A 15812-nucleotide genomic window follows, 5' to 3' on the forward strand; every position below is an offset into this window, starting at 1 on the left:
CTTGCTTAGCGAAATGCATGCGCAAGCGCATGCGATGCAGGCTCGACCCTAAAAAGGGGACAACTTAGTAAAAAGGCAGCCAGAGATTAAACTTCGGAAAAAGCAGAATATTAAATCAGGCTTTAACCCCATTCTAAGCAAGGCTACTTGGGCTCAAGCCAAGTTGTTAGAGGGTGGTATGACAACCTCCCCCTTAGCACCTTTTTCGAGGAACCTTCTGGGAGGTGCAGATATGCTGCCCTCCCAAACCCTCGCCCCCCCCCCCCGGAGGTGGGGAGAAACAGAAACAGCAGTAATGTAGTGGCCGTTTCAGCTAAATCTGCAGACGCACCTACCCCTCAGTCAGCCGTAGTATTAGAGACAGAGCCAGCATCACAATCACAGGATGCAGTGCTTCAAAACCTCTTGGTATCATTAACAAACGAGATTAGGGGAAAGTTTGAGGTTTCGGAGCATAACCAAGAGAAAATCAGGGAGTCCTGCTCAGCCCTGGAAACTAAATTGAACATGTTATCCGAGAGAATTAGAAGGATCGAGACTGTGGTCGCGGAGCAGGAGACACGGGTGCCCGCCAATTCTCAGGGTATTGCGCAATTGGTTCGTAAGGAAAAAGTGTTTCAAGAAAAGTTGGAATCATTAGAGAATAATCTGGGGAGGAATACCATCAGAGTACTGAATGTTCCTGAAGGTGTGGAGGGCAAGGATATCAGGGGCTATGCAATAAGTTTGCTTAGGAGGTTTCTTCCGTCGATGCCGCATATAAACTTGGAGGAGGGTATACAGAGACTTCATCGAGGCCCTTTCAGAAGGAAGCCTGATAGAAAGGTCCCTAGGAAGATCCTTATCAATTTTGGTACATATTCCATTAAGGAGAAGATTATGCCTGAGTCTCTCAAGATAGGCAGCTTTACCATGGGAGAATGGTCTTTTCGGATACAGTCAGATGTCTCCAAAGTGACTCTAGACAGGCAGAGGGAGCTGGGAAAATGTATGCAAGAACTCAGATCTCTGGGTGCCTCAGTGCAGAAGAGATTTCCAGCATTTCTAAAAATTATGTGGAGTAACACAATGTACAATATCAGGGATCTGACTGAGGTTCAGTCTCCGATTGAGAAGATGAAAAAGTCACCATAACTGTGTAACTTTGTTTTTGGATATTAGCCGACCTGAACCATATTGAGCTCGTATGGGTTGTAATATTCATCCCGTTAAAGGAGTTGGGAGGGTTCCCATGGGAGGGTATGTGGAGGGTGTGTTTGTGGTCGGTTGATGGGTTCTTTTTTCCATTATTTTGGGGGGTAAGGGGTTAGGGGTGGAGTGGGTAAATGTTAAATGTGTGAAGGTCCTCAAGAATATTATTGAAGGGGCAGTTACCGGTTTGGGTTTATTTGTATCCTGGTCTTGGTTTTTTCTTTTGGATAATGGTTAACAAGGAGGGTGTTCGTTTGAAGTTTGTTTCATGGAAAGTTAATGGTCTAAGGGTTAAAGGGAGGAGGAGAAAGATTTTCGAATACTTGAAGGGGGCGGATGCTGAAGTGATTATTTTACAAGAGACACACCTAAAGCAAAGTGAGTGGAAGGAAAGTATTAAACATTTGGGCTGGGTTGGCTTGAGTGCAAGCACAAATCAACCTTATACAGTGAAAGGTGTGGCAATTGTTATAAAGAAATCTTTAAAGGCAAGAGAAGCAAAGATTATAAGAGATTCTAAGGGCAGGCGTCTGATTATGGAGGTAGAGTTGAAAGGTATGTGGTTCACGGTAGTGGGTTATTTTGGGCCTAATGTGGATGATCCTATCCCTTTTCAAGAACTGTATAACCATTTGCTGGAGGCAAAATATCCGATCATTATGGGCGGGGATTTCAATATCTTATTAGATCCCCGGTTGGATAAGTCAAAGTCAAGGTTGACGGTCAACCTCCCTAAAACTCGTATGTGGATAAAACAAGCGATGTTGGACCTGAGCTTGATTGACATTTGGCACCAGAAAGGCAGGGTGGGCCCTAGATTTACGTTTAACAACAAAAAGTACGGCCACCGATCTAGGATAGATTTTTTCCTTGTGCAGAACAACCTGAGGGACTCAGTGAGGTTTGTTGAGCATGCCCCGTTTCATTTGTCGGACCATGCAGCAGTAAGAATGCATATTTATTTCCAAATTCAACCCTTATCCTACAGATCGATAGTTAATCGTACCCTTTTTTTGGACCAGACGATTGTTGAGGGATTGAGGAAAGATACAAAATAATTTTTTGAATTTAATTATGGTTCCACTACCTTGCAGACTTTGTGGGATGCATATAAAGCATTTATTAGAGGGAGGTTGGTGGGTCTAGCTACTTTCAAATATAGAGAAGAAAAGAATCAGCTAGAGCAACTTGAATCTCGGGTGGCATCCTTGCAGGAAGTTATCTTTAATTATACAGGCGAGAGAAATCAGTCAGATTTATTGGATGTCCAATTAGACTCGGCTAAAATAGATTTAGCTTTGTTTCTGGAGGGGAAAAGCAGAAAGAGCTGGGATAGCAGCCGGTTTGCTAATTATGAATATGGGGAAGGCTGTGGTAAACTTTTAGCCTGGTAAACCAAGACGGATCACTCTAAAAATGATATTACATCTATTAAATCAGAGGCAACTGGTACATTATGTACAGATTCTGTTGGAACAGAAGAGGCTTTTGTGACTTTCTTTCAGGACCTCTACACTGAAGACCTGACCTGTTCGGAAGCACTGGTTAAGGGTTACTTAGAGGGGGTGTATCTCCCTCAGTTAACGGATGTTGAAAGGCTACAGTTCTCTAGGAGTATAGATACTGGAGAGGTCAGGGCAGCAATTCAAGTCTTGAAAAAAGGGAAGGCCTCGGGTCCCGATGGGCTCCCTAATGAGCTATACTGTGCACTTTGTGATGAGGTCGTCTTGGTAGAGTTGTTTAACTTTCTTTTACAGGAAGGGGTAGACATGCCTACTTCCTGGAATGATGCAGTGATAAGTCTTCTTTTAAAGCCTGGGAAAGATCCGGAATTGTGTAGTTCATATAGACCAATTTCCTTGTTGAACTCAGATTATAAACTGTATACATATGTTCTGTCTAAGAGACTCCAATGGTTAATGAGGAAGTTGATCCATGAAGGTCAAAAAGGCTTTATCAAAGAACGACAACTGCACGAGCTGACTCATGACTTGTTAGGCGCAATAGATTTGGCTGCTTTAAGCAGAGTTCCGCTGACGGTTCTAACTTTTGATGCTGCTAAAGCATTTGATAGGGTAATTTTTTTTTTTTTTTTTTTAATGTTATGGAGAAGTGTAAACTGGGTTCAAGATTTATCAGTGCAGTTGAGGCTATCTACAGAGCCCCGGTTGCCAGCATTCTGGTTAATGATAGAATGTCCCAAAAATTTAAAATCGGAAGAGGAACACGCCAGGGTTGCTCACTGTCCCCTCTTCTTTTTGATTTGTACATTGAACCGTTAACCGCAAAAATTAGGGCTGACAGTCAGATCCCCCCGTTTCAATGTCAAGGTTGGATGAAAAAGGTTGCGTTATAAGCAGACGATTTAATGATTTATACAGATGAACTGACTGGGGTTTTTCCTGGAATTGTACAATGTTTAAAGGATTTTGGCAAAGTGTGAGGCTATTTGGTAAACTCGGATAAAACAGAAATTATTTGTTGGAATACCATGTTCAATAGTCCCTTGGTTAAACAACAAATCAGATATTTAGGGATACAAGTTACCGCCACCCTCTGTGAAATAGCCAAGACAAATTTTGATTTAGTGTATATAGAGATTCGCAGATTGCTTAGAATATGGGCGGGCCTCCCATTATCTTTTCTTGGGAGGGTAAATATTCTTAAAATGATTATCCTTCCAAAGTTTACCTTTGTGTTTAATGCAATTCCGTTGGAATTTATGAAAAGTTGGTTTAAAAAACTGCAGGGAGATTTAATTTCATTTGTGTGGGCTTCTAAGGGGGTTAGGATTGCCTGGCAGAAACTATGTAGGACAAAGGGGAAAGGTGGTATTGCAGCCCCAGACTTTTCTAAGTATTATTTAGCCTTCCATCTGAAGAATGTCTGGATTTTGCTATGTGATAGATCAGAATATGCGATCTTTTGGTCTGGAATGACTCTGGAGCTGTTCGAGGCTGGTAGGTACTTTTTATATAAGTTTGGCCACCCTAAATATTTTGAAAAGATACGGTTGAAGATCCTCAGGGACGCTGCCAGGGTGTGGTGGTGGGTTAGACAAGCATCCTTGGCTCCGGTGTGCGATTCCCCTGGCACCCCAGAATGTTTGTTGGATAAATTATCACTTCCATTAAGGGGGGTGAGTTACTGGGGACAGTTGATGGAGGATTCAAACATGGTGGTCTGGGAGAGGTTTGAGGGAATAACCGAACATAGGTCTTCGAAATTTAAGTATCTGCATCTAGCTAGTTGGGCAGCAAATCTTAAGGATCAGGGGGTTTGGGGGAATGCCTGGGAAGAGAAATTAATTCAGGTCTCGGTTCCCAAGGAAATTGCGGTTTGGTATCAGGCATTAAGGGAAGCCTCTGAGGTAAGTCTTCTTTTAGTGGAGAGGAGATGGGGCGAGGTCTTCCCTTCCTTGGATTTGGCTGAGATATGGGAAACATATTGTTCCACGCTTTGGTCGGTTGTTAGGCCACCCCCCCTAAAGAATAATCATTTGTTTACCTTATACAGAGCTTATTGGTCCCCTCAAGGGCTATCAGGGCTGGGGAAGTCAGTTAAAAGCTGTCCACGTCGAGGGGAGCCTAAAGCGAATGACACTCATATGTTTTGGAAATGTAGCAGGCTTGGAGGTTTTTGGTCTAATATAGGTGCTATCCTTAAGTATATGATAAATCCTGATATAGAGGTAACTCCCATTTTAGTGATCTTCGGGGTAGCTCCGGAGGGGCTTAAATTACTTAAATCCCAGAGGGATATGATGTTTTTGTTGATTTTACTAGCTAGGAGACAAATTTGTTTTCAATGGATCTCCTCTTCCCCTCCTTCTGTTTCCGATTGGTTGATTCTGTTAATTATTATTGTCGTTTTGATGCCCTTGGCCCCCCTGAAAAAAGGAAGGATTGTTGGGAAATTTGGGAAAATGTTGAACAGTGTGATTTTTTCCTTTCTTTGGTCCAATGATTATTTGCCCTCCTTCTAGTAGGCCAACCTCGTATTTCAAGTGATGTATTCGGCTGGCCTGGATAACATCATATGCTGGTTTATAAGCGTACAGATGTGGATAAGACCGGGAGAGGTGAGGATATGTGTGCCTCCTCTTTTGTGAGGGGGGTCAGGTTGATGACCCTCGTTTGGGAAGAACGGGCTTTTATGAGGACAAAAAAAAAAAAAAAAAAAAAAAAAAAAAATTACATGGTAGGGGGATTCTCTATCCCATCCTAGGTGATTTCGGTTTAATGCAGGTGCCTGTGCCAAAGCCTAATCAATGGCATAGGATTCAGCGTGTTCCTCTGGAACGAGGGGCGAGAAGGAAGTCTTAATCACATCTTCCCCATAAGGGCAACTACGGACAAATTCAGGTGGCCAATCATGTTCGGCCAACAAACCATCATATATGTTTACCACGTGATCCCAAAAGATTGCGTCTATTATGCGCTCAATGTCTCCTTCTAACTGTAGCGTTACTTTATACACCCTATCAGGTGTGGTGACATGCATGTCCGCAGTTTCTACTTGTAGAAAGTCATCAGTTGCCTTCTCCTCCAGATGCTCTAGAAGACTCCAGCGAACTATTGTGACCTCTGCCGCGCTGTCTAGCAATGCTAGAGCCCACTTCTTGTTCTTCAAGAGGACCCTCTTCCTGAAGGGCATGTCGGACTGCGACTGCTGCAACTTTTTTCTTTTTGCATTGGGGTTTTTGTTGGGTGGGTTTCTCTTCATTTTTTACAGAAACCTCCGATGAGCGATGTGATTCCTGTCTCGGTTTCATGTACTCTGTTCTTCACTCTGACTGCTCACATCTCTCATTTCTTTTTTCCAATGAGTCCTGAAAGGAACAAGATTGGCGTGTATCAATATATTGATATCTATCAGGCATTTTTATATTATCTCGATTTCTGAGATTATATCTGTTCTGCGGGGTCTCCGTACGCAGAGATTCTCCCCTCTCTTTTTTAGGAGTTTGTTGTTTTTTATCCCAGCGTTTCTTAGTACCCTCAGGTGCTTGCTTGGGAAAATCTTTGTTCGATTTGCCCTGAAATTGTGGTTTAGATGATCTGGCCCCTAAACTGTCTCGACCAATGCTAGAATAGGTCTCTGCAATTATCTTAGGCAGCTCGCGTTCCTGATCCTGTCGCGGAACTGCAAGTGCGACCGCTTCCCCTTTAAGGTTACTTAAAATGATTGAGGATACTGTGGCAAAATTGCCCATCAAATGCATCCCCAAATCTAGGGCCGGGGCAGCCCCGTATTCATCTTGAATTTGCTTCAAAACTTCTGGTAAATTGGCAAGTGTTGGTGTGCGGTTGTATAGAGCACGGCAAATACAGTGCCGCAGGTATTACAGTTATCTACTGTAGGGCCCATCCCAAAAGGCAAGCACATCGTTAATATTCTATGCTTATCCTGAGGTCCCATATTGGGAAATACTGCCTCCAGCGTATTAATTTTTTATGCTAACCAAAACTGAGTTTCCTCCCGTTTGGCAGGTACTTTTCCCATGATCAAATGTACAGTTGAAGGGTTTATACCTGGTGTTTCTGCATGTGGATGTGCTGGAGCAGCACGTGCTGGGTTTGTATTTAATGTCTGCATTACGAATTGTACTAATCGCCTATACATTGCTGTTAATTCTGTATATAAACGACGAACCTCAGCTACCGCTAAATATGCAACTGCAGGATGTGGTGTATAGGTGGCCAATAAAGGCCAGGTAGGACCATCGTTACTTAGAGGACCTAACGTTACTGGTAAAATTGTGTGGGGTAGGGCGCCATCAAGCCAATTATTATGTTCTTGATAAGATAAAGGTACTTCTAAATATGCGTATGCTCTGTATTGTCCAGGTGCATTTGCAAGTGTATAATGATGAAATGTATTTGTGTACCCATCAACTGCTGGAAATGTGACCCAAGAATACAAAAGTTCTGTTCTATAGGCTGCATCAGCATCCACCACGAATGTGACTGGACCACCCTGGGGCGTTAGGCCATTTGCTAATGAATGTGCAGTCAGAGGTTGTCTCATATTAACTGCTACTTGTATCTGCTGTGGATTCACCATTATAGACAGACTATAAGTTCAGAGTAGGCACACCAAATAGGGGTTTCCTTTTAAAGTTTAAGCTTGAATGACCTCCAGCTACAAATAGGATAACCTATGTAGCTGGGGTGGAAATCCTCAGTACCACGGACGTCTCCGTATACGGTATTGAGGTGTCATTGTATATAATGAGACAGAGATACTCCGGAGGACCCGAAAATTAGAGCCTGACTAAACGTTGGCAGGGCCATATCACGTAGGCTCCCATTATTCTAATGAGACTACTGGATTTGAGCGGCAGAATCGCCTGCGGTGTGGAAGACTAAGGGGGTTATTCCAACTTTGGAGGAAGTGGTAATCCGTCCCAAAAGTGACGGTAAAGTAACGGATATACCACCAGCCGTATTACGAGTCCATTATATCCTATGGAACTCGTAATACGGCTGGTGGTAAATCCGTCACATTTGGGACGGATTACCACCTCCTCCAAAGTTGGAATAACCCCCTAAGTCTAACCCACTGTGGGTGACATCTGTCGCTCGAATCTGGGTTCTGCTCCGGCTAACTAGCAGTGCCTCATCTCTACCCAAGGATAGTGATGACTGGGCAGCCGAGCGCATGACATACTTGGCTTCTCAGGGAAGTCGTGGTCACTCAGGTCTCATCCGTCTCTCATTTACAATCCAGTCTCATATATAAATGACAAACAGAAGCAGTAGATGTTTTAATAATGAATTTAATAAAACAACTGCATCTTAGATAGCAAAGCGTGAGCTGCAATAACCAGGATGACACAACATGACAGTATTAAAATTGTGACGAGAAGAGTGAAGCATAAAAACAACGCTATCATATTGTCACTATAATCGATGGACTAATCCCTACCTAGGTTCTGATCGAGCACAGCATGTTAAGCTCTAATTCTGCCCTTCAGGTTCCCCTGGAAGACATCAACCCCCATACCTGAGGAAAGATCTGCGGTCTGCGTTAGCATCTGTAGCAAAGCATTCAGCAATCAGCATACAGTTGTGGTTCACTGGCTGGAATCTCCCTCTAACGTGTAAGGGACAAGGAAGTGTTTTTATAACAACACAACTGATGTTCTGAGAAAATGTCCCTATGTAAGGATGTGTATTTTCTACGAATGTTGGAGAATAAACTTCTACCATGTTCACCGGCAATGTACCGTGCTGTAGCCTTGGAAGAAGCACAGAGTGATCAAGAATGTCTTGTTTGAGAACAGAGTGCTGGCCTAGGCAAAAACTGTTAGATGAACGGAAAATAAAACAAGACCGTAAAAATGGTTATTGTAACAATAATAAGACGAAGCTGAATAAAATATATCTAGTTTAATGTTCACAGCGGTCTAGTGTGTTAAAATAACGTGCATGGAGCTATAACTAAAAAAGCTACACAACACTCTACGTAACCGCAGTTTCCTCAACAGGTGACTATTCCTCAGGCGTCAGACTGGATCCGGAAAACTCTAAACAATTCTCCTTCGCACGGACAGGTGGCAATATGTGGGTCAGCACAGACTTTTCTCTGCTCCGGAAGTGACAAACTGAGCCAGATATAAACCTTACCTATCACCACTGACGTCCGTTTCTTTCAGCTTGTGCCCTCAGACACAGAGCCCATCATCAAATTGGTATGATCAGTGTGCAGATCTCTAGATTGGGGGCTTTTTAAATGGAAGAAAGGAGTCCATACCTCAGAGCAGGGCAGAGAGGAATGTGCAGTTACATTATCCACCAAGAAGAGCATTACCAAAGTTACTTAAGTTGTTCTTCTGATGGACTGATAAACTGCAGATTGCTGGACATTTGGCAGGCTGCTATGTGGGCTTCAGTGCACACATTCACAAAGCACTACTTGCCTAGACAGCCAGATCTGTCAAGATGGACATATTGATGCAACTGATCCAACACCTTGGGAAACACTCCTTTTGTATCTATTCACAAGGTGAGGTATTTTTTTAAGAGGAATGTGTTTGAGAGAGAAAGCCTTCTTGGGAATTCCAGCGTGTACAATTGTTGACAGTGTGCATTCTTGGCAGTGGTGAAGAGACTGAGCCAAGGTTGTACCCACTGCTGGAAAATATGTTGCATCACCTCTGGATGTAATTGCCATTCATGGTCTGCTAGGCATCAGCAGCTGAGTTTGTCTGGCCCAGAATTGAAAGATCCTACCAAGTGGTTCACGATCACGGAGGTGCCATGACAACTCAACCATTTCCTGAGGCAAAGAACCTCCTGGCACATGATCCAAGACCCCACCCCACTCTGTTTGTTGCACTACCACATGGTGGTAGTGTTGTCCATAAGAACCTAAACCAGCCTCCCCTTGATGGTTGGCAGTAAGGCATCAATGCCAAGTGAATCGTCCACAACGCAAAAGACTGATGGGGAGCTGGGTTTCCACCAAAATCCAGAGTCCTCAGTTCTCCACCTCTCTCAGATGGCCCTCCCAACCCAGCATTGTTGCATCAGCTACCACCATGAGCTCTAGGTTGGATGAGGAGAGAGGTCTACCGTTGGTCCAACCGCAGTCGATCAGTTACCACTGCAGATCTTTTGCAGTCTCCTCTGAAACCTGAATGCAATCTGATAGGTTTCCCTGGTGGTGCTCTCATTAGAACTTCAGATACTATTGCAGAGACCACATATGTCGCCCCAACCTCTGAAGGTGTCCTATGACCACCACTATCACTTTTATGAACACCTGAATGGCACTGGTGAGGCCAAAAACTGAAAATGCTCCTGGCCTACTATGAAACACAGCACCGGTGTGCCTCTAATGTAGGAATATGGCAATACGTATCCTGCAGGTCCAAAGCTATCATCCAGTGTCGGGGATTCCAGGTATATAGAGCCTGGGCCAGTATGAGCATCTTGAATTTGTCCTGTCACAGGAAGGCACTGAGAGGGACTGAGGCACTTAGAGGGCAAAGATCTAAAATAAGGCAGAGGCCCCCGTCCTTCTTCGGCACAAGGAAGTAGCAGGAATAACACCCAGTCCTAATTCAGTAGCCGCAAACCTCTCTAGGGCCTCCTTGGTCAAAACAACCTGCACTTCCTGCTGCAAAATGGACAAGTGGTTCTCCAGCAGCCAATCTGATGGTGATGGAAGCTGTGGCTGGGCAAAAGGAAATTAAAGGGCATAGCCCTGTTGGATAATTTGAAGGACCCATCAGTCAGAAGTGATGTTTTGCCACCCTGAAGAAAGTGGCAGATCAGCCCTCTTACAGGGTGACTGTGAGCTGCATAGGACACACTAAAGTGGTTTTGAGGTTCTTGCCGAATGGGGAGGGGACTGAGTTGTGCGCTGTCCTTGATGCCCTGCACTGTCTCTGGAAGCCATAGTCCAAAAGGACTTGAGGGGCTTGTTGCACTGGTAGTGGGGTCTGGCATAATCCATAAGCCAAACCTCTGGCGTATCCATTAAAGGGACAAAATTGTTGGGGAGCCTTTCTGGCAAGTGTGGAGAGACCCAATGAACAAGCTGTGGCACAACTCTCTTTAAACTGTTCAAGGACAGAGTCCACCTTCTCACCAAAGAGGCAAGAAGCATCATATGGTATCCATTAAGAAATCCTGTGGGCTTCATTCAAGTGTGGCACTTAAGCATAATTGCCTGACCCAAGCACTTGGTTGTATCCAAGACAGACCAGGTAACCAATGTAGCCATATCCCTGCCTTTCTGCTAAAGATGCTCATAAGTTGTCTGGGACCGCAGGTAAGATCCAACTGACCATGTCCCATAGACCATGGGTGTAGCACCAAGAGGCAGGTGGTGTTTACAGAACAGAGGGCAAGATAGTTGGTCGGAAATTAATCCTCCAGAGAGATCATTCTCGTGTCAGTGAATGTAGGGTTGGGCACTGTGTAAGCTTCAGAAGTAAACGATGATCTAATTGAATCAGGAATGTTCCGGCCCAGTGAACAATGTGACATTAACGGTACGGATGGTGACTGTGCTTCATGGTTTTGCCACAGGCTGTTTTTGTGGTTGATTCATCCATAAGAGGCTAGGATTTGACAGGCCGAAATGCATCAACGACACACTATGAGAAGTCCGTACTGAAGGTATAAAAGTAGTATTCATTTATGGACTGCATTGCAAACTATGCAGATGATACCCAGTTAATCATCCCTTTTTGGCATAACCTGGAAAATGTCAAAAACAGGTTTACTCACTGTATGAGGAAAATCGCCATATGGATGACTCTGAACTCAATACAGCTCAGTGGAGACAAGCTTGAGATTTTGCTGTTTGGAAAGGCTCAAGCCTACTGGTAAGTAGAGTGGTGGCCTTCTGAGTTAGGCTCAGCCTCTTGCCCCAGAAGAGCATCTAAAAATCTTGGTATTCTTATTGACAAGAACCTGTCTATGAGGGATTAGGTTAACACTATTTGTGGTGCCTGCTTCGGCACCATGAGGCTGCTTAGAGAAGTGTTTCAGTGGCTCCCGGCAAGGTCTAGGTGAACTCTTATTTATTCAAGCTCTTATAATGAGTCATATCAACTACAGGAATGCCTTAATGGTAGCAGCCAATGAGTCACTTGTCTCTAAATTGCAGGTTGTGCAAAATACGGCCGCATGCCTGGTCAGTAAGCTTCCTCCAGGCTTCCCATCTGTCCCTACGTGCAAAATATTCACTAGCTTCCAGTAAGTAAACAATCCTTGTACAAACTTCTTTGTCTCACTTATAAATCTGTGGTTAGCATGGGACAGGTTTACCTATGGGAGAAACTCATTTACTACTGCCCTTGCAGAACGTTACATAAAATGGTAAACTGCTATTGTGTCTCTGCCCTATTCGCACATCGAAATATGGCAGCTGGTCCTTTTCATACCTTGTCCCTCATTACTGTAATAAGCTTCCCCTCCATATTCTATCTTGTTCTGACTTCAAACATTTCAAAAAGAACATCTGAAGACCTGGTTATTTTGACTGGTTGCCTTGTCCTGCCTCTGGGGAGAACCAAAATACCACTTCGGAGTGAGTCACTGCGTTGTATCAAGTTCTACTAACATAACATACCATTGTCTGTAGAACATGTTTTGAGAGTAAGTACAACCAGTGTTGTGAATAGCTGTAGGAACCACATTAAGCACGTTAGACTTCAATCCCTTTTTGATGGGAAACCAGTGAAGAGCTCTGTAGGAAGATTGGATGTGTGGTTTGGCTTTCAGATTAGTCTAGCTGCTTGATTTTGCCTAATCAACAGTTTGGCCACAACAGTTTTGGACAGGCCACAGCAGAGGAAATTATGATCATGCATGTAGAACAGAGGTTCTTAATCTGCTGTCTGGTTTCCCCTGGGGGTCCGCGAAGTCTACTGAGGGGGTCCGTGACTGCTAAGAAAATTATTATTAACAGAGTAATAAAGTGCATATAAGTAAAGTATCAAAATGTTCAGCTGAAAATTTAAAAATGTGTCTATGTGAAAAATAAATAAATTGGAGGCTAAAATTTAAATCTGTATCGTGAGATTGATTAGCGGGAGCATTGCAGGTGCTTTAAACAGAATATAGTATTGCCTCAATTGAATTTACAAAAGCTCTAACCTGCCTAATAAAATTACAATTTAGTTTTTTTTATATTTGTTTGAAAATTTGAGCAACTTTTTTCATCATTTGTGTATTTGTTTGATGAAGGTTTGTTTCTGTATTTCTGTGTATTGTTTAGTGGTCCCCGGCTTCCAGTAATGTCTCTGTTTGACTCTACAGATTCCAATAATGATTCAGTTGGAGTCCACAGAAGTCAAAAGTTTAAGAACCACTGATGTAGAATATTGCCACAGGCTTGGACAGCTTATGTCTTCTGTGTGTACCAAAGTAGTGGGTGAGGTTTATGGTCGATATGAAAGTAGGTTTTCTTGACAACTTAATTGATTTGGCCACTCAAGCACAGGTGAATGTGAATCCAAGATTCTATACTATAGGCAGTTGCTGAAGAGATCGCGGATCTGAAAATGTACTGTTAAATAACGCGCGCTACACCAATTAATGACCATCCTTAAAAAAAAGCATGGCATGACAGTTAGTTAATCGTACTACTGAAAGCTACCAGTAATGCAGTGAACACACTGGCTGCCGTTCTCTTTATTACCCTAGATTGACTTTCTATGGCTTTCAAGTCAACCAGTGGTTATTGTGCCAATTTTTAAATACTAATTTATCCTTCTCTGCAAGATAAAAACAAGTTATTTTCTTTTAAAAAAACAGAAACAAGACCTAATTCAATAATCACCACAAAACAAGTAAGCAATTCGTTGTATTGTTTTATTAGTGTGACTTTTTCAGAAATTAAGGAAAATGAGATTCCCTAATAAAGAATCATAGCATTCATTTTGTGTCACACTTATGCATACAATTTAAATGTACATAATATGTGTTACTACAAAGCTCTGATTTCATATTGTAAATTAATTTTTAAGACCATTTGTTTTTTTACAAGGGAGTAGTATCACCATCCTAGGAATGGTATAAGAAATGGCCAATTATAATATTGAAAGGTATGTAGAAAAACAGAAAATATCAGTTAATAGTTCTGATGCTGTTAATAAATGACTACCTCCAAAACTTTACATTTTATCTGAGCTATTTGGAGATTTTCTAAAGTATTGAGGAGTACAGAAAAGCCTTTAACATTTGGGTGTTGCAAGAAAGACTGGCCTTTCTACAGGGTTGACAGGATAACATTCTTAACATCGTTTTGTATGCGCACGATTCAATGCACATATTTGTATACATTTGTTTCTATTAAATGTGTCTGTTGACAAATTTACATTCATTTATGTTTATATAGCAGTAAGCATACGTTATACGTTGCTTCAGTGATTATCATGTACAATTATTTTAGTGCTAAAAGCAAATAAGTATAGAAATGTTAACTTTTCATAAAGCAGCAGTTAACTTACCACAATGGCGTAAAAATATCCACTTCACCAATTTTAACTAAGATGTGCTAGGACATATAACTTACTCTGCATTTCTACTTTTGTAGACCGTCCAATTTGGGCAAAAAAAAATTATGAAAAGGAATTTTCCTCCAAAAGCATTTTTCGAAATTTCACACCCACTATTTTTTAAACTTCTACAACTTGTGAAGAACATTTTTCTTTAAAGGTGTCAAGAAGTTGGTAAAAAAAGAGACAACTGCACATTTCGTGTAGCCAATATGAACCCATTCTAATGAGAAACACATCGGTAGGAAATGTTCAACTTCCACTGTCTGACCTACATCAATTGATCTGAAGAAGATTAGGAGGATATCTGTCAGGCACGTGAGGCAAGTGGATACAAAATGCACATGAATATGATAAATGAAACATACTGGCTGGGTTCTTACCACTGGAGGCTTCCTTATCATACAGAACAAATAGTCATATGGACATGGACGGCAACGTAAACAAATTAGAGCAGCACAAAGAAAATAATTAAACAAAAATTGGAATAAATCGTGAAAAAATTACATGACAGGCTGCCTAAATTGTATTTCGACTGTTTGTGCATCTCCTAATAAAACAGGCATTTAATAAGTAAACTGATAAAAGGAATGTTCAGTGCCCTTTGTTGTTGCATTCAATGGTCGTATTTCAAAGGCACCACGAATAAATAGAAAATATATTCATATGGGTATATTGTGAAGAATCATCACAGATACATTCATCTCATGCAGCAAATGTTCTCTCTGTGGTTATGGTAAGGCACGACAGTATGAGGTCCATTGAATAGGGAAATATGTTTTTTTCACATCCATAGACGGTAAAATCCCAAAACGATGGTAAGGCATGTGAATACAGAACCTACAGGGGGGAAACAAAACATCATAAAGAAAATTACATTTTACAGCTATAACAGAAAACTTCATGACATTGCAATTCTGTGTCTGTATTAATGCCTCAGAAAAACATCTGCCTAGAGATCAAAATTCAAAGAGTGATCAACCCAAATGAGAAGTGTCATTTAAGTTACCTCCGTGTAAGGGGTCCGGTCTGGGATTGGGAAAAGGACGTCAATAGTAATGGATGCAAAACCATAAGAAATGATGGGCGAAAATCACTTCAGTACACGTATTGTAGGAAAAGAAGCAGCAAGTGCATAGCAAGACATGTACCATTTCACAAGCTGGCAAGATGGCCTTTTGCATAGGCCACCTGCACAGGGCTATAGGCTAATGTTTTGACTTCCAAGAGATCTGAATCAGCATCTCATGCACAGGTTGATAAAACGAGTGCCTATTAGGTAAATAACATTTAATATTCAAGCTTGTAGAGGCAGCTCTGTTTGTGGTGTGAGCACTTAAACACTCATTGTTCTGATCATATATCTAGAAGAGCGAAGAATCATTTAAAATTGCTCATCGGAAACTTATGTGGTTGGCTACACTTGCCTTACATTTGTTCGATGTACCTACAATTACTATGGAGGGAGCAACATGCAGCCCTATTGGAGATGGTCCTCTCCATTAAAACCTAGTATTAACAGTTTAATGTGTTTATCCTATATATAGTTAAAAACCAACCCAGACGTCACCAGTTATCATTCTCTTCATCTTTCGTTCCA

At 42.1% G+C, this 15812-nt stretch overlaps 1 protein-coding gene across 2 annotated transcripts in view; it reads right to left on the minus strand.

Moving 5' to 3' along the window:
• Window positions 1-13512: 13512 nt before the first annotated feature.
• MCUR1 (mitochondrial calcium uniporter regulator 1) overlaps window positions 13513-15812 on the minus strand; it is a 179961-nt gene continuing 177661 nt past the window's right edge. For both annotated transcript variants that reach the window (XM_069218178.1, XM_069218167.1), the window contains one exon: window positions 13513-15052. In XM_069218178.1, the coding sequence (XP_069074279.1) occupies window positions 14997-15052 (56 nt within the window). In that variant the 3' untranslated portion in view covers window positions 13513-14996. The remainder of the gene's footprint in view (window positions 15053-15812) is intronic.

Source organism: Pleurodeles waltl, chromosome 2_1 (assembly GCF_031143425.1).
Source record: "Pleurodeles waltl isolate 20211129_DDA chromosome 2_1, aPleWal1.hap1.20221129, whole genome shotgun sequence".
Taxonomy (NCBI): Eukaryota; Metazoa; Chordata; class Amphibia; order Caudata; family Salamandridae; genus Pleurodeles; species Pleurodeles waltl.